General features: G+C 44.4%; 1 protein-coding gene across 3 annotated transcripts; it reads left to right on the top strand.

Moving 5' to 3' along the window:
• The first annotated feature begins 249 nt into the window (after positions 1-249).
• LOC125518256 (putative clathrin assembly protein At5g35200) lies at positions 250-7028 on the top strand. 3 transcript variants are annotated; one of them, XM_048683157.2, is made up of 16 exons: positions 250-406; positions 1632-1763; positions 1883-1952; positions 2247-2344; positions 3053-3194; positions 3321-3421; positions 3726-3809; positions 3906-3956; positions 4078-4143; positions 4250-4315; positions 4910-4990; positions 5079-5144; positions 5656-5817; positions 5906-5981; positions 6082-6194; positions 6282-7028. In XM_048683157.2, exons 2-16 carry the CDS (start codon positions 1665-1667, stop codon positions 6699-6701), a joined length of 1695 nt encoding a protein of 564 aa, XP_048539114.1. In that variant the 5' UTR covers positions 250-406; positions 1632-1664; the 3' UTR covers positions 6702-7028. The 3 variants fall into 3 exon arrangements, with proteins under 3 accessions (XP_048539114.1, XP_048539115.1, XP_087394243.1); XM_048683158.2 differs by lacking the exon at positions 250-406 and adding an exon at positions 485-778; XM_087538117.1 differs by lacking the exon at positions 250-406 and adding an exon at positions 1078-1099.
• Positions 7029-25128: the final 18100 nt, after the last annotated feature.

Genomic DNA, 25128 nt, shown 5'->3' with positions numbered 1-25128 from the left:
CTTCTTAAACAAACAAACAAACGGAAAGCCAGGCTTAATCACGCACTTAAGTAACTAATAGTACTACCTGGTCTTGACAATTGATTAATTAACTAGCTAACCCAGCTGAGCTGAGCCGAGCCCGTACGCTAATCTGGAGTATAGTAAAGTTCTGGCTGTGGCTGTGGCTGCGGCTGCGCTGTGTGCGTCGTCTCCATTGTTTAATCTCCGGTGCCGCGTCCCTGTCCGGCCACCGGGTGGTGGTTCGCGTCCGGGTTGGCCGAGCCGCGAAAGCGACCTCCCCTCCTCCTCCTCTTCCTCCCCCCGTCGCCAAGAACCCACCCCGCACCCCCCCTCTCTTCTCCCCCCTGCCGCCCCCACCCCGTGCAGCTCGCCCCCCTCCCCGTCCGCCCGGATCCTCCCTGAGGTGAGCTAATAAGCTGCTTAATTTCTCTGCTGCTTAGAGTAGTTTTGTGTGGCTAATTGGCCGTATGCTTCTCGATTGCGGCGCTGCGCGTGGCGGTGCCAGCTTTTTGGGCGATTCTGGGGGCCGTGGCGTGGCAGCGCAGGGCTCGAGCCCTGATTAAAGCCGTTTGTTTTCCTGGGGCGCCGTGCGGCCGAATGATTGTCTATTTGCTTTCTTTCTTGTTCGCTTGCCAGAGCTCCGGTTTGAAAGTTGAAATCCCCCCTCCTCTCGCTGTTTCCGGTCTACCGTTGCTCAGTTGGATCCCTGGTTTTGCGGCCGCGCGGCTGGATCCAGCGACCGGCCTCCCGGGGATTGCTTGCCGGAGCACGTCAGGTGGACTCTTGCCTTCGTCGGCGTCAGTATTCTGAGTTGAATTGTCCATTGCGTTGAATTGAAGTTTGAATTTATACTTGTCCCCTTGTTCTTTGTCGGGCATAGAAGTTTGCGCTGCTTTCCCCGGAGAATCCGGACGGGATTCCTGCCTGCCTTGTCCCGCTCGGTTTGGAGGAAACATCAGCTCGGCTCCTCTGTTTCATTTCGTTCATTCGCATGGTTATTACGCTGAGCAGCAGTATCATCGGTGCAGCCTCTGTTCGGCCATTTGTCTCAGCAGCCTTCCGCTTCTGTCGGTGTTCTTGCGCTTCTGCTCTGTAGGTGAGTGGTGGCTTGCTGGAGAGTCCTGCCGGAGATGGGCCTTGATAGATAGGATCCGTGGTCCTGACCACTTTCTCTCCCACCAATCTAGCTCAATTGTTCTGCACAAGTATTCGGTGGAGTTCACTTTGGCATCCCGTTCCTCTTTATCTCGCGGAATATATCCCTTGGGTGCGTCAGAGATTTTGGTGCCGTTGGTTCCCCTGCTTCGCCCTCTTCTGTTTGCAGCTCATTTGGATCCGCTTTCTTGGCGATCTTCTTCTGGATCCGTTGCTGTACTGATTGATCTTGCGTGTTTTTGCTAAAATTATCTAGTAATTGCTTCCATCTTAATATCTTATGCTTGTAGATTTGTAGTAAATGCTTCTAGTTTGGTGAGAAGTAGTTCTTGCTGAACCAAAGCTGGAACCGTTCCAGGCCCCATGCACCCGTCATCTAGCTGTTGCATTGTCTGGTTCATTCTGAGAAAACAGCATTTATTTGGCTTGCGTTTGGCGCACATCTCATTTACACTGCTTTGCTTCGCAATCAGGCCAGCTAGGACATCACACGTGAGCTGGGGATAATGGCGGGTGGTGGCACTCAGCAGAGCCTCAGGAAGTACCTCGGCGCCCTCAAGGACACCACAACTGTGAGCCTGGCCAAAGTGAACAGCGATTACAAGGTCGGGCCACTTTCATGATTCCGTTGGATGTTGAATTGTCTTTGAAGCTTTCCATATTTGAACCTCTGCTTCCGTCGTGCTTCACTCACTGCTGGCTCACCATTTCTCCGGGACAACAGGAGCTGGACATTGCAATTGTGAAGGCCACCAACCATAGCGAGCGTCCATCGAGGGAGAAGTACATAAGAGGTAATGGTTTACCGCATCTCTTAGTTGAACCACTACGGCGAACTGAGCGTTTCATCATCTGAAGTTTTGAACCATCTACAATTTTGTAAAAAGTTGAGCATGTGCGCAAATCCAACTGAATATATGCCAGAACAAACTGTTTCAACGAAAAACACTGTTCTGCTTGAAGTTTCATTCGCTTACGGTTACATGCATTTGTCCTGGTATTTGTATTGCGGACGCGCTAATTTTCTCTCTGATTGCGAGTAGATACCTTTTACAACTGCCATCACCCACATGTTTATTGGTTTGCAGAGATTTTCCTCTCCATTTCTGCTGCAAGGCCAAGGGCCGATGTAGCTTACTGCATTCATGCTCTAGCGAGGCGTCTTTCGAAGACACGAAACTGGGCGGTATGGATTTATTTCTTCCATTTATGATGGTCAAATACAATGCCATTGTCTTTGTTTTCTTATGATTGTTGTTCTGTTAGAATGTACTAGTTCTCTTTTTGTATCAAAAACCCTTTTTTACATATTCTATCTCGGTGCAATCTTTGTAAACTTTGTGATGTTCATAAGGACATGGTAACATGTATGGTCTTACTTTTTATAAAACCTGAAATGTGTAAACTTCAAATTTTGTACTGATATGTACTCCCTCCGTCCCATAATATAAGAGCGTTTTTTACACTACACTAGTATTGAAAACGCTCTTGTATTATGGGACGGAGGGAGTACTTGGGATGGGATGGATGGTTTGTCAAGGCATGCTTGTGAGCTGGAGATTTCTATTGTACTTAATTATGCAAAATGATTCTCTGTACACATTCCATATTTAATTTCAAATTCAGGTTCAGATCTGAAATTTTCCTGTTAAACTATCATATCTCCTCCCTCATGGTGCTTAATTCTGAATGACATGTTATATTCTAACTTCTGAGAGCCATAATATATTGTTTGAACTTTAGTAAATCAACTTGTCGATTCTTTATTTATTTTCCTACAAGAAAAAACTTTATTTGAATGGTGGATGGTTTCCTTTTTTTATTTATAATGCTTTTCATGTGTGATGCAATAAAGAACTTATAAACATTCTTTGCTTGGTTATTTATTCCTCAGGTTGCGCTGAAGACATTAATTGTCATACATCGTGCCCTTCGCGAAGTTGATCCCACGTTTCGTGAAGAGCTTATTAATTATGGCAGATCTAGATCACATATGCTAAACATGGCCTACTTTAAGGATGATTCTAGTTCAGGAGGTACTAATTGCTTGTAGTTGTGTTATCACCGGTGCCGAAATGACATTCATACTAGTACTGTCATTTATATACATATACTGTTTTGAGAACTTTTCATGATTGTTTGCTCTCTACTTGTTGGTTCAGCTTGGGATTATTCTGCATGGGTACGCACTTATGCTTCATATTTGGAAGAGAGACTTGAATGTTTCCGAGTGCTGAAGTATGATGTGGAGTCGGATCCTCCGGTATGTATATCATACTAGTTTCCCTCAACAGCAAAATAACCATAAATACAATGCTAGTCCTACTTATTCCTCTTAACTGCATCTATGAGACTTTCTTTAATTGTTGATATAATTATGTGGAGCATGCTTCATGTGCTTAAAGAATAACTAAATCAAAATTTTCAATGCATAATAGATAGTACGCCGAAGCCAAACTTACACTAGTTAGTTTATCCTATTTGAAATATACGTCAACATAAAATGTTTGTGTTACAATAGTTCAGTTTCACATCTAAGTTTCTATGGAAAATTCTGATATCTGCAGAGGACTCGGGATCTTGATACTGTTGGTGTGCTAGATCACCTGCCACCACTGCAGCAACTTCTTTTCCGGCTTCTTGCTTGCCAGGTAACGGGCTATTTGCCGACCACAAGTTCTTTAGTTTCACCAAATCCTTTCTTCATGTGATGTTCTTGACATGTTACGAATTACTGAATTTTGCAGCCACAAGGGGCATCATCTTATAATGTTATAATCCAGCATGCGCTTTCAATGGTAAGTAGGATATGCTCGCTTCCTCTGTTTCTTATTTTGAGATGTCACACGTGTTTCTTTTTTAGGCATTGTATATGAGTGGTTTGGCATTCAATGACTTTGTTTCATGCATTACTGAAAGGTTGCTCTGGAGAGTGTCAAGATCTACACTGCCATTAGTGATGGGACAATAAATCTTGTTGACAAGGTGAACTTTCTGTGCTGTCACTTAGGATAAGTTTGTGAAACTTCTTAAATCGCTAGCTATTTTTATTATTTTGCCCATCCAGTTTACACCTCATTACCTGTTGCAGTTCTTTGAAATGCAAAGAAATGACGCTGTTAGGGCCCTTGATATATACAAAAGAGCAACTAACCAGGTAAAATTCGTATCCCTTCTCTGTTGCTCATCCGCTATTACATTGTTCATTGGATTTCCTCCCCTGTTTATAGCAACACAACTAAAATTCCTTTTATTGTATGAACATAACTCAAAATCCTTGGACGTATAAAGTGAACTTGGTTATCTGTCAGCACTTAGGAGACAATAGGAAGACAATGGGATAACCCACTAATTATTGTGGACAGACCATTGCTTCAGTGCTTGATTGATGAAAACTGTAAAGAAAAAAAATCTTAGGGCAGCCATGTAAGCCCATTCGAGCTATTGCTGCTCTATATGATATCTCACTTTAATGAGGATTAGTTATATGCATTCTCAAGCAAGTGTTGACCATGGGGATTCAACAACTTCTGTTTAATTTGGTTTTAGATACCTATGTATGGAAATAAAACCCATCATAAAAGCATGTTTTCCCCCTTCAACCTCATCAGCTCTACTGATGCTGATTGATTTTTAAAACTGAAATTCTGAGCCACTGATTTAATCCTTGTGAACTGTGTTGAATAAGAATATGTAATCTAACTGATATTGTTGGATTTTTCATCCTCTCCTTTTCTTTTTTCTTTCGCAGTCTGAGAGATTGTCAGAATTTTATGAAGTGTGTAAAACAATACACGTAGCACGTGGTGAGAAGTTCTTGAAAATTGAACAGGTTCGTTGCATACTTGATTTGCAAGTCTTTGGTATCTGTTTTCCATGTTAGCAAGCAGCTGACAGCGTTCCGTTTATAACTTCTACAGCCTCCGGCATCATTCATGCAAACTATGGAGGAATATGTGAGAGATGCTCCCGCGATGAAAGATAAGGTTCGGAAACTGTTTAAAACCAGAACTTTGTTATAGATAGGGGTGTGTGGATATCAAGTAAGACATCATCATTTAGATATCAGAATCTCCACTATCAGGAGGACAATGAATTTAGCTCAGAACTAGTTTCTAACAAACTAACTAGCATTGGTTGTGTACTTTGTTATCTGGGTTGCTAGCCAGTTCTCTATACTTCGTTTCAGTTAGCTTTCTAGTAATAGTGTCTGTTAGAGCCGAGTAAATATATTAGAGAAGTGCAGCTAAATTAATGTTCTGTATGCTGGTTTCCGAACGAGCCTTAAGCAAAAAAGAAAAGGAAGTTGCATGCTCATCCTAGTAAATGATTAGCATGATCAGGTATGTGTGTAATTGCACATAATTTGGAACTTCTCATGTAATGCAAATTGCTAGGAGTTACTTGGCCCTGCAACTATTTCGATCATTTCCTTTTCATGATTTTCCTATGTGTTTCTTGTTGAGTTTGCTCTGAGCCCATTTGATTTGTTTTCAGGCCATACTGGCTATAGAATACAACAAAGAGCCAGAGGAGGAAGTCAAGCCAACTTCACCGCCTCCGGTTTCAGAGCCCGAAGTGGAACAAGAGCCAGAGCCTGAACCAGAACCAGAGCCAGTAAAAGAGGAAGCACCTGCTGCTGAACCAACAGACTTGCTGGTAACATCCTGTGCTACACTGCTACTCACAGTCACAAAGAGGTCACTACCCATACATAGATTCTGCTAACACTTCCTTTGCTTGTCAGGGTCTGAATGAAACACACCCTGCTGTGGCCGAGATAGACGAGAGGAACGCTCTAGCGCTGGCAATTGTTCCAATAGGTACACATTTATTTCTCTCCTGTGAACTGAAACAGGTGTTTTTTTCATCGCTTGGAATCTGGTCAATGCACAGCCCTTAATTTATTTTTGATCACTGCAGATGACGTGCCCCAGGCCGCTCCTGCTTTTGAAAATGGAGTCACAGGCTGGGAACTGGCCCTAGTCACTGCACCCAGTTCAAATGAAACTGCCGTCGCTTCAGGCAAAAAATTGGTACGATACATTTTCCTATAGATGCAACAATTATACCCTGTCTTGCTGATCATCCTTTGGTCATACTAAACTTGACACCTTTTGCAGGCTGGTGGACTGGACTTGCTCACCCTTGACAGCCTATACGAAGACGCGAACCGACGAGCGAGCCAGCCCGCGAGCTACAACCCCTGGGAGACCACCGGTGCCGCCCCGGCCCCGATGATGCAACAGCCAGCAGCAATGCAGGACCCGTTCTACGGCTCAAACGGGTATGCGGCGCCCCATGCGGTGCAGATGGCCGCCATGGCCCAGCAGCAGCAGGCTTTCATGCTTCAGCAGCAGATGATGATGGCCAGCCACCACCCTCAGGCACAACAATACCACCAGGCACAGGCGGCCCCAGCGAACCCATTCGGCGCGAACCCGTTTGCGCCCGCCGGCGCCCAACACCCTTATGGCGGCGCTGGCACCGGGATGATGCCCCTCCACGCCGTCCAGGGCAATGCGTACACCGGGCTGATCTAGCCGGTGGTTCACAGATGAAAACTTTCTTCTGCCCATGTTCTTTTTTCTTGGCTGCCATTGTGACGGCGTTGTAGCTCAGGTAGGAAGGGGGGAGTGACACAGCCGTTGATCGGGAGCAAAGGAGTGTAGCTGGTTCGTCGGATTCGGATCGGTCCGTGTAGGCGCTTGTGTATTTTGTATATGGCGTTTTTCGTATGTGCAGGTGAGTCTGGGGGATATATATACGTCGGGGGATTGGATTATTCATGGATGTTTGGTGCGATGATGAACAATAATGTGACGATTCTTTGTAGTGTAATGGAAGAACGGTGATGTTCTTGTGCAACATATGTTTTGCCTCTTGTTGCTCCGCGAACCACTGTTTTCTTTTCTAGATTCAATTACGAACGAATTCATTTGTGGATTTGCTAGCGGTCACTTAGTTGATTCCAATTCGTGAACAATTGGTTTCACTTACAAAATAGTTCTCTTGTTGCAACATTGGATTGATTTTGTTTTCACGGGCATCAACTTGTACCCCTATACTAACAGTTTTCGATGTGCACTACATTACTAGTTTTTTTTTGTTTCTTTCGAGACTCACAACTGTGATAGATATAGTGCTTAACAAATGATTCTTTTTGCAAGATTGGATTGTCTCATTTTTGTGAGTATTAACCTGTATACTCCTATGCTAACTACAATGCTAGTGCTTTATTTCTGTCTTTGAAACTCATACATCTGCTATTATGTAGTCCTACGGAAACAACCGTTGCGTACATTATATTGAATACATGAACGTAGTAAAAAAGAAGACATATCTTAATATAATAGACTAATATAGTCTTACAAATAAAATCAGTCAAAACAAAATCATAACAAAAAATTTAAAAGGCGCATGTCCTAGTAAAATCCTAATTCACACATCTCTACTAATTGACTCCCATCTCTAGAGAGCATTGGGAGCACCCTAGGGGTGGGAGTACCAGATATTATCCCTTGGGTCGGGGTTGTGGGTGTACGTGGACCAGACGCATGCGTCGCCATTCCACTTCAGCACGCGGCCGTCGGACACGATGCTGTACGGGCCGTGGCCTTTGGCGTCGAAGGCGACACTCTCCGGGCGCGCAGCAGTCCGCGTGGCAGCGGCAGGTGGCGCGTCCGCGTGGCATCGATGCTGGGGACGGCGGCGGCCGGGGCAGTGCTGGGCGAGAAGCAAAAGATTAGGAGCAGGACGGCGAGCGAGATCGTCGCCGCGGCGACACCCCTCGTGCCTCTCTCCATTGTTGACTTGCTTCGCTAGCTGTTTCGACTTTCGAGAGCTTGTGTTTCTTTCTTGTGGTGGATTGATCGGACGTGTTGTGTGGTGTTGGCTCGATGGATTTGGTTGTTTGTTTCGTTTGGTGGAGAGAATAGGGGTGCCTCTGTTCTTATATATGACGAATTGACGATGGAGGGGTCCGAGTCCCGGCAAGAGTCGGCCGTCCTCCTCGGCGACGGCGAGAGTACGAGTCCTTATCCGTGTCCTCGACTTATTCCGATTCCACCTGGTCCTTGCGAGCACCGGCGATCTGCCTGCCTCGGTGCTGCTTTTTGTCCGTGTTTTTTTGGGATACATTAACATATTACATGCATAGCAGAATATATTTTGAGGTATTTTGTTACACACTAACAATTTCTCTTCTCTAAATTGTTTAAAAAAAATTGCGTCAACATTATATTTGACATGCATGTATATTTTATGAAACATTCATGAACTCTTTTCTCATAGATGTTGCAAAACATTATATTTGACATTAATCCATGCAAAACGTTTTCATCCATTGAAATATATCTTATATCTTATCTATATCTACTAATAAAGACAAAACTGCTTGTACCCGTCCATCGGAAATTTTGCAAAAAACGATGAGTATTCGTAGAATCAACCTGTATTCTTGTCCCCGCCGAGTAGTTTCTTTTTCCTGAACGCGGGAGGAACTCTTTGTGCTTGGTTTTTTTTGAGAGAGAAAGAACTCTTTGTGCTTGTGATATGGTCCTCAACTCCCCTGCCACTTCTCCTATTTGGGCCACACCCCTACTTGGGCCGAGATTAGCGGGTGTTCGTCGACCCTATTTTCTATCCCTTTTAGTTTTTTTGTTCCTTTTGTCTTTTTATTATATATAATATATTTTTATTCTTTATCATAATTTTTTGCAGTGCCTTTTGGATTTCATAATTAGATTTATTATTATGAATCCATTAAAGAAAATGGTCAAGCAATTTTCACCGATCTACACATAGTACAATGCTTGTTTTTTATATTATAACTTTTTCCTATTAAAAATAAATTAAAATTTAATATAACTAAGTTTGTCATCTTTTTTATAAAGCATTTTCGCAACTGACATGAACACTTTTCAAAATACATTAACTTATTTCATGGATAGTAAAATATGCACTAACACACATCAGGCCCATATGTTTAATGCAGCAGCTAATGGCACTGATTTGACTTGATTGCCTGAGAAAGAGAGGAAACAAAAGAGAAGATAGAACATACTGTATTATTTGAGTTGACCAAAACAGACCCTGCCAGCAACGATTTGAGTTGTTAAAACAGACATACACGTAGTAGTCCACATATACAAGTATATAGTGCAGTTGGAGTAAAATTAATTGAGCAAGAGAGAAAGAAAAAGAGTTTCTGTGGCAGTGAAAAAGAAGACTGTTTCCTTCCTTGCTCTTGTATACAGATCCGAGCTGAAAGAGAGTTTCTATGGCAGTGAAAGAGAGTTTCTCGTGCCTCCACTTGGCGGCGGGGCGGTCCGGTGGTGCTGGGTGGCCGGTGTCGCGACCCCGGCCCAGATCTGGGCCCGTAGGGCCTCATCTGGGTCCTAGCGGGCCGGCTACGGCTCGGCCTTGACGCTCTCTGTGCCGAGAGGCAGGGGAGCGGCTTGGACAGGGGCGGCGATTGTTGGAAATATGCCCTAGAGGCAATAATAAATTGGTTATTATTATATTTCCTTGTTCATGATAATCGTTTATTATCCATGCTATAATTGTATTGATAGGAAACTCAGATACATGTGTGGATACATAGACAACACCATGTCCCTAGTAAGCCTCTAGTTGACTAGCTCGTTGATCAATAGATGGTTACGGTTTCCTAACCATGGACATTGGATGTCATTGATAACGGGATCACATCATTAGGAGAATGATGTGATGGACAAGACCCAATCCTAAGCGTAGCACAAAGATCGTGTAGTTCGTATGCTAAAGCTTTTCTAATGTCAAGTATCATTTCCTTAGACCATGAGATTGTACAACTCCCGGATACCGTAGGAGTGCTTTGGGTGTATCAAACGTCACAACGTAACTGGGTGACTATAAAGGTGCATTACAGGTATCTCTGAAAGTGTCTGTTGGGTTGGCACGAATCGAGACTGGGATTTGTCACTCCGTGTAAGCGGAGAGGTATCTCTGGGCCCACTTGGTAGGACATCATCATATGCGCAATGTGACCAAGGAGTTGATCACGGGATGATGTGTTATGTAACGAGTAAAGAGACTTGCCGGTAACGAGATTGAACAAGGTATCGGTATACCGACGATCGAATCTCAGGCAAGTAACATACCGATAGACAAAGGGAATTGTATACGGGATTGATTAAGTCCTTGACATCGTGGTTCATCCGATGAGATCATCGTGGAACATGTGGGAGCCAACATGGGTATCCAGATCCCGCTGTTGGTTATTGACCGGAGAACGTCTTGGTCATGTCTGCATGTCTCCCGAACCCGTAGGGTCTACACACTTAAGGTTCGGTGACGCTAGGGTTATAGAGATATTAGTATGCGGTAACCCGAAAGTTGTCCGGAGTCCCGGATGAGATCCCGGACATCACGAGGAGTTCCGGAATGGTCCGGAGGTAAAGAATTATATATAGGAAGTGCTATTTCGGCCATCGGGACAAGTTTCGGGGTCATCGGTATTGTACCGGGACCACCGGAAGGGTCCCGGGGGCCCACCGGGTGGGGCCACCTGCCCCGGGGGGCCCCATGGGCTGTAGGGGGTGTGCCTTGGCCTATATGGGCCAAGGGCACCAGCCCCAAGAGGCCCATGCCCCAAGAGGTCCATCCTCCCCAAGGCACCTCCGAGGTGCCTTGGGGAGGATGGACTCCTCCCCACCCTTGGCCGCACCCTTCCTTGGAGGAAGGGGCAAGGGCTGCGCCTCCCCCTCTCCCTTGGCCCTATATATAGTGGGGAAAAGGAGGAGCAAACCAATCTAAGGCCTGGCGCCTCCCTCTCCCTCCCGTGACACATCTCCCTCATCCCGCAGCGCTTAGCGAAGCCCTGTTGGAATCCCGCTACTTCCACCATGCCGTCGTGCTGCTGGATCTCCATCAACCTCTCCCTCCTCCTTGCTGGATCAAGGCGTGGGAGACGTCTCCGTTCCGTACGTGTGTTGAACGCGGAGGTGCCGTCCGTTCGGCGCTAGGATCATCGGTGATTTGAATCACGACGAGTACGACTCCATCAACCCCGTTCTCTTGAACGCTTCCGCGCGCGATCTACAAGGGTATGTAGATCAAATCCTCCCTCGTTGCTAGATGACTCCATAGATAGATCTTGGTGACACGTAGGAAAATTTTGAATTTATGCTACGTTCCCCAACAGTGGCATCATGAGCTAGGTCTATTGCGTAGATTCTATGCACGAGTAGAACACAAAGTAGTTGTGGGCGTTGATTTTGTTCAATATGCTTGCCGTTACTAGTCTTATCTTGATTCGGCGGCATCGTGGGATGAAGCGGTCCGGACCAACCTTACACGTACTCTTACGTGAGACCGGTTCCACCAACAAACATGCACTAGTTGCATAAGGTGGCTAGCGGGTGTCTGTCTCTCCTACTTTAGTCGGATCGGATTCGATGAAAAGGGTCCTTATGAAGGGTAAATAGCAATTGGCATATCACGTTGTGGTTTTGCGTAGGTAAGAAACGTTCTTGCTAGAAACCCATAGCAGCCACGTAAAACATGCAAACAACAATTAGAGGACGTCTAACTTGTTTTTGCAGGGTATGCTATGTGATGTGATATGGCCAAAAGGATGTGATGAATGATATATGTAATGTATGAGATTGATCATGTTCTTGTAATAGATGATCATGGAGCCCCAAGATGGAGATCAAAGGAGCTACATGATATTGGCCATATCATGTCACTATTTGATTGCATATGATGTTTATCATGTTATGCATCTTGTTTACTTAGTACGACGGTAGTAAATAAGATGATCCCTCATTAAAATTTCAAGAAGTGTTCTCCCCTAACTGTGCACCGTTGCTACAGTTCGTCGCTTCGAAGCATCACGTGTTAATCGGGTGTGATAGATCCTTTCGTTCACATACAACGGGTGTAAGCAAGATTTACACATGCAAAAACACTTAGGGTTAACTTGACGAGCCTAGCATGTGAAGACATGGCCTCGGAACACAGAGACCGAAAGGTCGAACACGAGTCCTATGGAAGATACGATCAACATGACGATGTTCACCGACGTTGACTAGTCCGTCTCACGTGTTAATCGGACATGGCCTAGTCGACTCGGATCGTGTAATACTTAGATGACTAGAGGGATGTCTAATCTAAGTGGGAGTTCATAAGATGAACTTAATTATCCTGAACATAGTCAAAAAGGATTTTGCAAATTATGTCGTAGCTCGCGTTTCAGTTCTACTGTTTAGATATGTTCCTAGAGAAAAATTAGTTGAAAGTTGATAGTAGCAATTATGCGGACTAGGTCCGTAAACTGAGGATTGTCCTCATTGCTTCATAGAAGGCTTATGTCCTTAATGCACCGCTCAGTGTGCTGAACCTCGAACGTTGTCTGTGGATGTTGCGAACATCTGACATACACGTTTTGATAACTACGTGATAGTTCAGTTAAACGGTTTAGAGTTGAGGCACCACAGACGTTTTTTGAAACGTCACGAAACATATGAGATGTTTTGAGGGCTGAAATTGGGATTTCAGACTCGTGCCCACGTCAAGAGGTATAAGACCTCCGACGATTTTCTTAGCCTGCGAACTAAGGGAGAAAAGCTCAATTGTTGAGCTTGTGCTCAGATTGTCTGAGTACAACAATCACTTGAATCAAGTGGGAGTTAATCTTCCAGATGAGATAGTGATGTTTCTCCGAAGTCATTACCACCAAGCTGCTTGAGCTTCGTGATGAACTATGATATATCAGGGACATATATGATGATCCTTGAGATATCCGCGATGTTTGACACCGCGAAAGTAGAAATCAAGAAGGAGCATCAATTGTTGATGGTTGGTGAAACCACTAGTTTCAAGAAGGGCAAGGGCAAGAAGGGATACTTCATGAAACGACAATTCAGCTGCTGCTCTAGTGAAGAAACCCAAGGTTGAACCCAAACCCGAGACTAAGTGCTTCTATAATAAGGGGAACAGCCACTGGAGCATAATTACCCTAGATACTTGGTAGATAAGAAGGCTGGCAAGGTCGATAGAAGTATATTGGATATACATTGTGTTGATGTGTACTTTACTAGTACTCCTAGTAGCACCAGGGTATTAGATACCGGTTCGGTTGCTAAGTGTTAGTAACTCGAAATAAAGGCTACGGAATAAACGGGGACTAGCTAAAGGTGAGCTGACGATATGTGTTGGAAGTGTTTCCAATGTTGATATGATCAAGCATCACACACTCCCTCTACCATCGATATTGGTGTTAAACCTAAATATTTGTTATTTGGTGTTTGCGTTGAGCATAGACATGATTGGATTACGTCTATCGCAATACGGTTATTCATTTAAGGAGAATAATGGTTACTCTGTTTATTTGAATGATACCTTCAATGGTCTTACACCTAAAATGAATGGTTTGTTGAATCTCGATCGTAGTGATATACATGTTCATGCCAAAAGATAGTAATGATAGTACCACCTACTTGTGGCACTACCACGTAAGTCATATCGGTATAAAACGCATGAAGAAGCTCCATGTTGATGGATCTTTGGGCTCACTCGTTTTTGAAAAGTTTGAGGCATGCGAACCATGTCTATTGGTGTATATGCATGAAGAAACTCCATGCAAATGGAGCGTTTGGACTCACTTGATTTTGAATCACTTGAGACATGCAAATCATACCACATGGGCAAGATGACTGAAAGCCTCGTTTTCAGTAAAATGGAACTAGAAAGCAACTTGTTGGAAGTAATACATTTTGATGTGTGCAGTCCAATGAGTGCTGAGGCATGTAGTGAATATCGTTATGTTCTTTCTTCACAGATGATTTGAGTAGATGTTGAGTACATTTACTTGATGAATCACGAGTCTGAATTATTGAAAGGTTCAAGTAATTTCAGTGTGAAGTTGAAAGATCGTCGTGACAAGAGGATAAAAGATCTATGATATGATCATAGAGATGAATATCTGAATTACGAGTTTGGCACAAAATTAAGACATTGTGGAAATCGTTTCACAACAGATACAGCCTGGAACACCATAGTGTGATGGTGTGTCCGAACATCATAACTGCACCCTATTGGATATGATGCATACCATGATGTCTCTTATCAAATTACCACAATAGTTTATGGGTTAGGCATTAGAGACAACCACATTCACTTTAAATAGGGCACCACGTAATTCCGATGAGATGACACCGTATGAACTATGGTTTAGAGAAACCTAAGCTGTCATTTCTTAAAAGTTTGGGGCTGCGACGCTTATGTGAAAAAGTTTCAGGCTGATAAGCTCGAACCCAAAGCGGATAAATGCATCTTCATAGGACACCCAAAACAGTTGGGTATACCTCCTGTCTCAGATCCGAAAGCAATAAGGGATTGTTTCTAGAATCGGGTCCTTTCTCGAGGAAAAGTTTCTCTCGAAAGAATTAGGTGGGAGGGTGGTGGAGACTTGATAAGGTTATTGAACCGTCTCTTCAACTAGTGTGTGGCAGGGCATAGGAAGTTGTTCCTGTGGCACCTACACCAATTGAAGTGAAAGCTTATGATAGTGATCATGAAACTTCAGATCAAGTCACTACCAAACCTCGTAGGATGACAAGGATGCGTACTACTTCAGAGTGGTACGTAATCCTGTCTTGGAAGTCATGTTGCTAGACAACAATGAACCTACAAGCTATGGAGAAGCGATGGTGGGCCCGGATTCCGATAAATGTCTTGAGGCCATATAATCTGAGAGAGGATCCATGTATGAAAACAAAGTGTAGACTTTGGAAGAACTACTTGATGGTCGTAAGGCTGTTGAGTGTAGATGGATTTTAAAAGGAAGACGGACAATGATGGTAAATGTCACCATTAAGAAAGCTCGACTTGTCATTAAGATGTTTTCCGACAAGTTCAAGGAGTTGACTACGGTGAGACTTTCTCGCTCGTAGCGATGCTAAGAGTCTGTTGGAATTATATTAGCGATTACTGCATTATTTATGAAATCTTGCAGATAGGATGTCAAAACATTGTTTCCTCGACGATTTTCTTGAGGAAAGGTTGTATGTGATACAACCAGAAGGTTTTGTCAATCCTGAAAGATGCTAATAAGTATGCAAAGCTCCAGCAATCCTTCTAAGGACTGGAGTAAGCATCTCGGAGTTGGAATGTATGCTTTGATGAGATGATCAAAGATTTTGGGTTTATACAAAGTTTATGAGAAACTTGTATTTCCAAAGAAGTGAGTGGGAGCACTATAGAATTTCTGATGAGTATATGTTGTTGACATATTATGGATCAGAAATGACGTAGAATTTCTGGAAAGCATATAGGGTTATTTGGAAAGTGTTTTCAATGGAAAACCTGGATTAAGCTACTTGAGCATTGAGCATCAAGATCTATAAGGATAGATCAAAACGCTTAATAGTACTTTCAAATGAGCACATGCCTTGACGTGATCTTGAAGGTGTTCAAGATGGATCAGTCAAAGAAGGAGTTCTTACCTGAGTTGTAAGGTATGAAGTTAAGACTTAAAGCTCGACCGCGGCAGAATAGAGAGAAAGGACGAAGGTCGTCCCCTATGCTTAAGACATAGGCTCTACAGTATGCTATGCTGTGTACCGCACCTGAAGTGTGCCTTGCCATGAGTCAGTCAAGGGGTACCATAGTGATCCAAGAATGGATCACAAGACAGCGGTCAAAGTTATCCTTAGTAACTAGTGGACTAAGGAATTTTCTCGATTATGGAGGTGGTAAAAGAGTTCGTCGTAAAGGGTTACGTCGATGCAAGCTTAACACCTATCCGGATAGCTCTGAGTAGAGATACCGGATGCATATAATGGAGCAACAATTTAGAATAGCTCCAAGTAGAACAGTTATTTGGAATAGCTCCAAATAGAGCGTGGTAGCTACATCTAGGAGATGACATAGAGATTTGTAGAGCACACACGGATCTGAAAGGTTCAGACCCGTTGACTAAAACCTCTCTCACAAGCAACATGATCAAACCTAAAACTCATTGAGTGTTAATCACATAGTGATGTGAACTAGACTACTGACTCTAGTAAACTCTTGGGTGATAGTCACATGGCGATGTGACCTGTGAGTGTTAATCACATGGCGATGTGAACTAGATTATTGATTCTAGTGCAAGTGGGAGACTGTTGGAAATATGCCCTAGAGGCAATAATAAATTGGTTATTATTATATTTCCTTGTTCATGATAATCGTTTATTATCCATGCTATAATTGTATTGATAGGAAACTCAGATACATGTGTGGATACATAGACAACACCATGTCCCTAGTAAGCCTCTAGTTGACTAGCTCGTTGATCAATAGATGGTTACGGTTTCCTAACAATGGACATTGGATGTCATTGATAACGGGATCACATCATTAGGAGAATGATGTGATGGACAAGACCCAATCCTAAGCCTAGCACAAAGATCGTGTAGTTCGTATGCTAAAGCTTTTCTAATGTCAAGTATCATTTCCTTAGACCATGAGATTGTACAACTCCCGGATACCGTAGGAGTGCTTTGGGTGTATCAAATGTCACAACGTAACTGGGTGACTATAAAGGTGCATTACAGGTATCTCTGAAAGTGTCTGTTGGGTTGGCACGAATCGAGACTGGGATTTGTCACTCCGTGTAAGCGGAGAGGTATCTCTGGGCCCACTCGGTAGGACATCATCATATGCGCAATGTGACCAAGGAGTTGATCACGGGATGATGTGTTATGTAACGAGTAAAGAGACTTGCCGGTAACGAGATTGAACAAGGTATCGGTATACCGACGATCGAATCTCAGGCAAGTAACATACCGATAGACAAAGGGAATTGTATACGGGATTGATTAAGTCCTTGACATCGTGGTTCATCCGATGAGATCATCGTGGAACATGTGGGAGCCAACATGGGTATCCAGATCCCGCTGTTGGTTATTGACCGGAGAACGTCTCGGTCATGTCTGCATGTCTCCCGAACCCGTAGGGTCTACACACTTAAGGTTCGGTGACGCTAGGGTTATAGAGATATTAGTATGCGGTAACCTGAAAGTTGTCCGGAGTCCCGGATGAGATCCCGGACGTCACGAGGAGTTCCGGAATGGTCCGGAGGTAAAGAATTATATATAGGAAGTGCTATTTCGGCCATCGGGACAAGTTTCGGGGTCATCGGTATTGTACCGGGACCACCGGAAGGGTCCCGGGGGCCCACCGGGTGGGGCCACCTGCCCCGGGGGGCCCCATGGGCTGTAGGGGGTGTGCCTTGGCCTATATGGGCCAAGGGCACCAGCCCCAAGAGGCCCATGCGCCAAGAGAGAAAAAAAGGGGAGAGTCCTACAAGGGGAAGGCACCTCCGAGGTGCCTTGGGGAGGATGGACTCCTCCCCACCCTTGGCCGCACCCTTCCTTGGAGGAAGGGGCAAGGGCTGCGCCTCCCCCTCTCCCTTGGCCCTATATATAGTGGGGAAAAGGAGGAGCAAACCAATCTAAGGCCTGGCGCCTCCCTCTCCCTCCCGTGACACATCTCCCTCATCCCGCAGCGCTTAGCGAAGCCCTGTTGGAATCCCGCTACTTCCACCATGCCGTCGTGCTGCTGGATCTCCATCAACCTCTCCCTCCTCCTTGCTGGATCAAGGCGTGGGAGACGTCTCCGTTCCGTACGTGTGTTGAACGCGGAGGTGCCGTCCGTTCGGCGCTAGGATCATCGGTGATTTGAATCACGACGAGTACGACTCCATCAACCCCGTTCTCTTGAACGCTTCCGCGCGCGATCTACAAGGGTATGTAGATCAAATCCTCCCTCGTTGCTAGATGACTCCATAGATAGATCTTGGTGACACGTAGGAAAATTTTGAATTTATGCTACGTTCCCCAACAGCGATGCAGTGCGAAGGTATGTTCCTGCTATTGCCTCTGGCCAGCTACCGTTGTTGACGGTGGAGGTGGGGCCCACACGCGTGCCGACGATGCTGTTGCCCTAGTCCCGGCTCCTCTTCTTTATTGTGCAGGCCATGCTTCGCGTTGTCGTGGTGAGACATCGTGGGAAACTTCTTGACCGGGTTGGCGCAGGGTGGTGCTCGGTTTGGTGACGAGCTCCAGAGTGCCTGAGGTGGAGGTTGGGATTGGGAGAAATCCCAGTTGGCTTGGCTGACACCGAGCGGTGGCGCATGAGGGTGCCGCCGGACCTTCTGGAGGGCGTCGGGGCTACCCTCCTCTCTCCTCACCGCGTACCGGGGGAAACCCTTGGCAGCAGCGTCGTCGCCGCCGCGCCCCTTCTTGAAGGTGTTGATTGGTACCGGCACTTCGGAGGCTCGGAGCTTGGTGGGCGATCTCCGGTGGATGCAGCGGTTACGAGGCTTCTTCATTTTTTGTCGATCCGCCGTTGTCGGCATTTGTTTCTCTTGTATTTTCTCTTTTATTTCTATTGGGTGTGACTGTTGTTTCCGCCTCAGCACCTATCGTTCGTTGTCTCGGTTGGTTGCTTTGTATACAAAACGGGAGGAATCCCTTTTCGGTATACAGATTCGAGCTGAAACAGACCCAAAGACTAGTTTTTTAACAAGAAAGTAAGATAGAAAGAAAGAACGAAAGATGGTTATGTTTCTTCTCCTGGTGAAACCGGTTGGTCTGGATTCAAGTTCTGGAGTTAACATGGAGCGGTCGCATGTTTGCTAGATTTTATTTTAGGCTTTCAGGCGCTATGCTTTTAGTGATACAACGTTTGTGTCGACAAGGTGAGTCAACATATTTGCTAGATTTGTTTTTGTCGGGGTTTGTGTTTTCTCAAAAAAGTAAAGGTATTAGTGACCGCCATTGATTGATTAAGTGAGCCTTTCTTGGTTGTTGACCATGAGACAGTGTAAACAGCACACCTTTGCTTTGGGTTTGGCCTTCCATTTCCATTTGGTGGTGGATTCAGTTAGTTAGTCGGATAGTAGTAGTAACTTGCTAGTATGAGTATGAAATAAAAAGAGCACTTTGCAGTCGGATACTACTTCCTCTGTCCGGAATTACTTATCGCAGAAATGAATGTATTTAGATATATTTTAGTTCTAGATACATCCATATCCGAGACAAGTAATTCTGAATGAAGGGAGTAGCTGCGAGCCATCCGATCACATTCACACGGCCGTGATATGTATGAACCTAGGACAATTTGATCATATGGTTGGTCCAGAGTGCGCTCTACGTCCAGTATTTTAGACCAAAAAATAGATACCAAAGCTTGGCATCGAACTCAAAACCAACGTGATGAGTACTAATAGCCATACTAGCCAACAAGACTGCCACCTAGTTGGTACTTTCTCCGTCCGGATTTATTAGCCCCCAATCAAAACTCAGGTACCAAGGCACATTGAGTAATGGGCAGTAATTCCCTGGACTAAGTGCTCTTTCGTTTCCAATGCATGATTTACTAGCCAAAATAATCCCATGCAGCCACACGCCCCTGCATGGTGCATGCATGTCCAATCAAAGGAGAATTAGCAGCCCATGCACTGGATGGGTAGCCTGGCGTTATTGCTAGGGGGTACTAGTATGCCTAGTTAACAGCTCACGAGCTCTTGGCCTACGGCTGGAAATCATTGCGCTTCAGAGCATGATTAATAGAAGAGCCGGCAATGGACTCTATACGAATGCCAGGTCACTTGTAGCCACCAAGAAAGAACTCTCGTATAATAAAGCTGGCTGTAGGCATTAGCTATAGTAATTAATGTCTACATGCATGGCAGAGAGAAAAATGCAATTGATTGGAGAGGAGGAAGCCGCGCTAGCTTTAAGCCCTTGCATGCAGTTTCTTTGTCTCGAGCCTTGCGCTGCAGCCGGCGACTCACGGAGCGCCCGCTCCCTTCTCTCTCCTGTATTCTCTTCCCTCCAGCTAGACTTTATCTGAGGTGGAATGGCTTGTAGCCAGCTGACTAGGCGCTATTATACTTGCTCTCAGAAGATGAATCAAAAAGCTGAATAGACCGGGGAAGGAACCAACCGTTTTCTCTCTTGGCAACCTGATCGAGGCAGAGAGGCCTAATAAAAACGGACGCGCTCCCTCCTCCGAGGGGCCTAATAAACCCGGACGGAGGGAGTATATTTGAACTACAATCTTATTTGTATGAAGAAAACTTTGCCAAGGTTTGGGCAGCGTAGGGGAGTGAATTGGTTCACCCATTCTTATTTTCACACCGGTTCACTGCCCGGTTTTTTTCACTTATTTGATTTTTGGTCTCCCAATTCTTTTTTCGTGTGGGTATTATCAGTACACCCCGTTTCACCAAGTGTTTTTCTTCACTCACTCGGTTTTCAAGTCTCTTTTTTTGCATGGGGACTTTTATTCCCACACCGCCTCACTGAACTTTTTTCCACTCACCTGGTTACCGGTTTCTCGATTTTGCTTGCTACGGGGGATGGGGGGGGGGACAAAGACATTGCATGGACCGGGATTTGAACTCGGGTCTGTTGAGTTGCTACTGACCCCAATAATCAACTCAACCATCTTTGGTTGTTACCCACTATACGTAAACAAGGTATTCAAACCCTTATCTTTACTACCATATCAAAAAAGGTTGTTTTTTATTGGGTTTCTCTAGTCCATCAATGCATCACATTTTGTAACCATAGATGATGTCGGTAATGGAGAGACTACCCGAGGACAAGGTTGATTTCAACAATTCTCGCGAGATACAGTAGTCGAGGTAATTATGTAGTTACCCAATAGCACATGGTAAAGTTATGAAGTTGTTCATGGTATAGTTACCAATTTGGTTATTATGTAGTTATTGGGTTGTTCTTGCTATAGTTATCAGGTTGCTGGTTTATAGTTATCAGACTTGTCATACTAAAGTTAGCAAACTGCTCATGCTATAGTTAACAGGCTGCTCATGTCATAGTTATCAAACTGCTCATGCTAAAGTTATTAGGATGCCCATGCTATAGCTACATACATAAGGATTATGTACTTATCAGGCTGCCCGAGCTATAGTTTCTCTCTATTCCTTGGCGATTGTGGCCGGGTTTGTCAACTTGTGACGGAGGGAAGGAAAGAGGGGCTAGCCCTCCCCCTTTCCATCCCTAGGGCCGACGGCCAAGGGAAGGGGCACGCCAGCCCCTTGTGGGCTGGTGTGTTCCTCTCTCTTGGCCCATAAGGCCCATTAACCTCCCGGGGCTTCCCGGAACCCCTTCCGGTGACCCGATGACTACCCGATACACTCTGAAACCTTTCCAGTGTCCAAACAACATCGTCTTATATATCAATCTTTACCTTTGGACCATTCCGAAGCTCCTCGTCATGTCCGTGATCTCATTCGGGACTTCGAACAACATTCGGTCACCAAATCACATAACAGATATAATACTATATCGTCAACGAACGTTAAGCGTGCGGACCGTACGGGTTCAAGAACTATGTAGACATGACCGAGAGTCCGAGACGCCTCTCCGATCAATAACCAATAGCGGAACCTGGATTCCCATATTGGTTCCTATATATTCTACGAAGATCTTTATCGGTCGAACCTTTATGACAACATACATAATTCCCTTTGTCTGTCGGTATGTTACTTGTCTGAGATTCGATCGTCGGTATCTTCATACCTAGTTCAATCTCGATACCGTCAAGTCTCTTTACTCGTTTCGTAATACATCATCTTGTAACTAACTCCTTAGTCACTTTGCTTGCAAGCTTCTTGTGATGAGTATTACCGAGAGGGCCTAGAGATACCTCTCCGATACACGGAGTGACAAATCCTACTCTCGATCCATGCCAACTCAATAGACACCTTCAGAGATACCTGTAGAGCATCTTTATGATCACCCAATTATATTATGACATTTGATAGCACACAAGGTATTCCACCGGTATCTTGGAGTTGCATGATCTCATTGTCGAAGGAATATGTATTTGACATTAAGAAAGCAATAGCACTAAACTGAACGATCATATGCTAAGCTAACGGATGGGTCTTGTCCATCTCATCATTCTCCTAATGATGTGATCCCGTTATCAAGTGACAACACATGTCCATGGTTAGGAAACCTTAACCATTTTTTATCACCGAGCTAGTCTTGTAGAGGCTTACTAGGGACACGGTATTTTTTATGTATCCACACATTTATTTAAGTTCCTGATCAATGCAATTCTAGCATGAATAATAAACCTTTATCATGAATAAGGAAATATAATAATAACAACTTTATTATTGCCTCTAGGGCATATTTCCATCAGTCTCCCACTTGCACTAGAGTCAATAATCAAGATCACATTGTAATGAATCTAACACCCATGGAGTCTTGGTATTGATCATGTTTTTCTCGCGGAAGAGGCTTAGTCAACGGGTCTGCTATATTCAGATCCGTATGTATTTTGCAAATCTCTATGTCTTCATCCTTGACCTTTTCATGAATGGAGTTGAAGCGTCTCTTGATGTGTTTCTTTATCTTGTGAAACGTGGATTCCTTCGCTAAGGCAACTGCTCTCATGTTGACACAAAAGATTTTCATTGGACCCGATGCACTGGGTATTACACCCAAATCGGTTATAAACTCCTTCATCCAGACTCCTTCATGTGCTGCTTCTAAAGCAGCTATGTACTTCGCTTCACACGTAGATCCCGCCACGGCGCTCTGCTTGGAACTGCACCAACTGATAGCTCCACCATTCAATATAAATATGTATCCGGTTTGTGACTTAGAGTCATCCGGATCGGTGTCGAAACTAGCATCGACGTAACCATTTATGACGAGCTCTTTCGTCACCTCCATAAACGAGAAACATATCCTTGGTCCTTTTCAGGTACTTTAGGATGTTCTTGACCGCTGTGCAGTGATCCACTCCTGGATCACTTTGGTACCTCCCTGCCAAACTTATGGCAGGGCACACATCAGGTCTGGTACACAGCATATCATACATGATAGAACCTATGGCTGAGGCATAGAGAATGACTTTCATTTTTTCTCTATTTTCTGCAGTGGTCGGGCTTTGAGTCTGACTCAATTTCACACCTTGTAACACATGCAAGAAACCTTTCTTTGACTGGTCCATTTTGAACTTCTTCAAAACTTTTGTCAAGGTATGTGCTTTGTGAAAGTCCTATTAAGCATCTCGATCTACCCCTATAGATCTTGATGCCCAATATATAAGCAGCTTCATCGAGGTCTTTCATTGAAAAATTCTTATTCAAGTATCCTTTTATGCTATCCAGAAATTCTATATCATTTTCAATCAACAATATGTCATCCACATATAATATCAGAAATGCTACAGAGCTGCCACTAACTTTTTTGTAAATACAGGCTTCACTGTAAGTCTGTATAAAACCATAGAGAGATTTCCTTATTTAACACTGTGTCTAAATTTTATGCCCTATTTGACATTGACAAATAATTTTTTCCCTATCTAACAACGAGTCTAAATTTTATGCCTTTTATAACACTTTTGTCCATATCTAGCCTAAATGACACCTGAAAAGACCCTTTTGCCCTCATGTGGTATGTTTGTGTGCGCGTTTGTGCGATGTTGCGCGTGTGTGTATGCGTACCCGTGTACTACTGCAAGCAACGAGGAAACCTGGCAGGGAATGGCGCGGCCGTCAACGGCGGCACTAGCTATAGCACGACGGCTGGGACCGGCGGCGACACGTTAGAGGCCTGGAGCACCTGGTGCGTGCATGCAGAGGACATGAGTTAGGTCGTGCGCTGGTGGATCGATGGATGCCTTAGTGCTTGGGTTTTTTTATATTTTGGGTTATGACCAAACTTTGCCTTTTCTTTTCAATCCTAGCCATCTATACGACTAGATGCATCCTTAAGCAGCGATGTAGCATACCGGTATAAAAGCTTTTGCGCAAAATCAAGGTAGGGCAGGCGCACGACCTCCCCCTACCGAGTCCTCCGCCTCTACTGTGTTTTTGTGTGCGTCCATGCTGCTGTGCTCCCCAGTTGGTGTAGGCATCACGAGAACGGTTTTCTCTGATGTGCTACTTTCCAATTCGAGAGAAGGTACAATTACCTCATCAAGTACTACTTTCCTCCCACTCACTTCTTTCGAGAGAAACTCCTTCTCTAGAAAGGATCCATTCTTGGCAACAAAGATCTTGCCTTCGGATCTGTGATAGAAGGTGTACCCAATTGTTTCCTTAGGGTATCCTATGAAGACGCACTTCTCCGATTTGGCTTCAAGCTTATCAGGCTGAAGCCTTTTGACATAAGTGTCGCATCCCCAAACTTTAAGAAACGACAACTTAGGTTTCTTGCCAAACAATAGTTCATACAGTGTCATCTCAACGGATTTAGAGAGTGCCCTATTTAACATGAATGCGGCTGTCTCGAATGCATAACCCCAAAATGATAGTGGCAAAACCGGTAAGAGACATCATAGAACGCACCATATCTAATAAAGTACGGTTACAATGTTCGGACACACCATTACGCTGTGGTGTTTGAGGTGGCGTGAGTTGTGAAACAATTCCACATTGTTTTAAATGAAGGCCAAACTCGTAACTCAAATATTCGCCTCCATGATCAAATTGTAGAAACTTTATTTTCTTGTTACGATGATTCTCTACTTCACTTTGAAATTCCTTGAACTTTTCAAATGTTTCAGACTTGTGTTTCATCAAGTAGATATATCCACACCTACTCAAATCATCTATGAAGGTCAGAAAATAATGATACCCGTCGCGTGCCTCAACACTCATCGGGCCGCATACATCGGTCTGTATTATTTCCAATAAGTCATTAACTTGCTCCATTGTTCTGGAGAACGGAGTTTTAGTCATCTTGCCCATGAGGCATGGTTTGCAAGTATCAAATGATTCATAATCAAGTGATTCCAAAAGTCCATCTGCATGGAGTTTCTTCATGCGCTTTACACCAATATGACCTAAATGGCAGTGCCACAAGTATGTTGCACTATCATTATCAACTTTGCATCTTTGGCGTCAATATTATGAATATGTGTATCACTACGATCGAGATTCAACAA

Source organism: Triticum urartu, chromosome 7A, assembly GCF_056163025.1.
Source record: "Triticum urartu cultivar PI428250 chromosome 7A, HENAU_Tu73, whole genome shotgun sequence".
Taxonomy (NCBI): Eukaryota; Viridiplantae; Streptophyta; class Magnoliopsida; order Poales; family Poaceae; genus Triticum; species Triticum urartu.
This window is presented reverse-complemented; position numbering and strand designations above follow the sequence as displayed.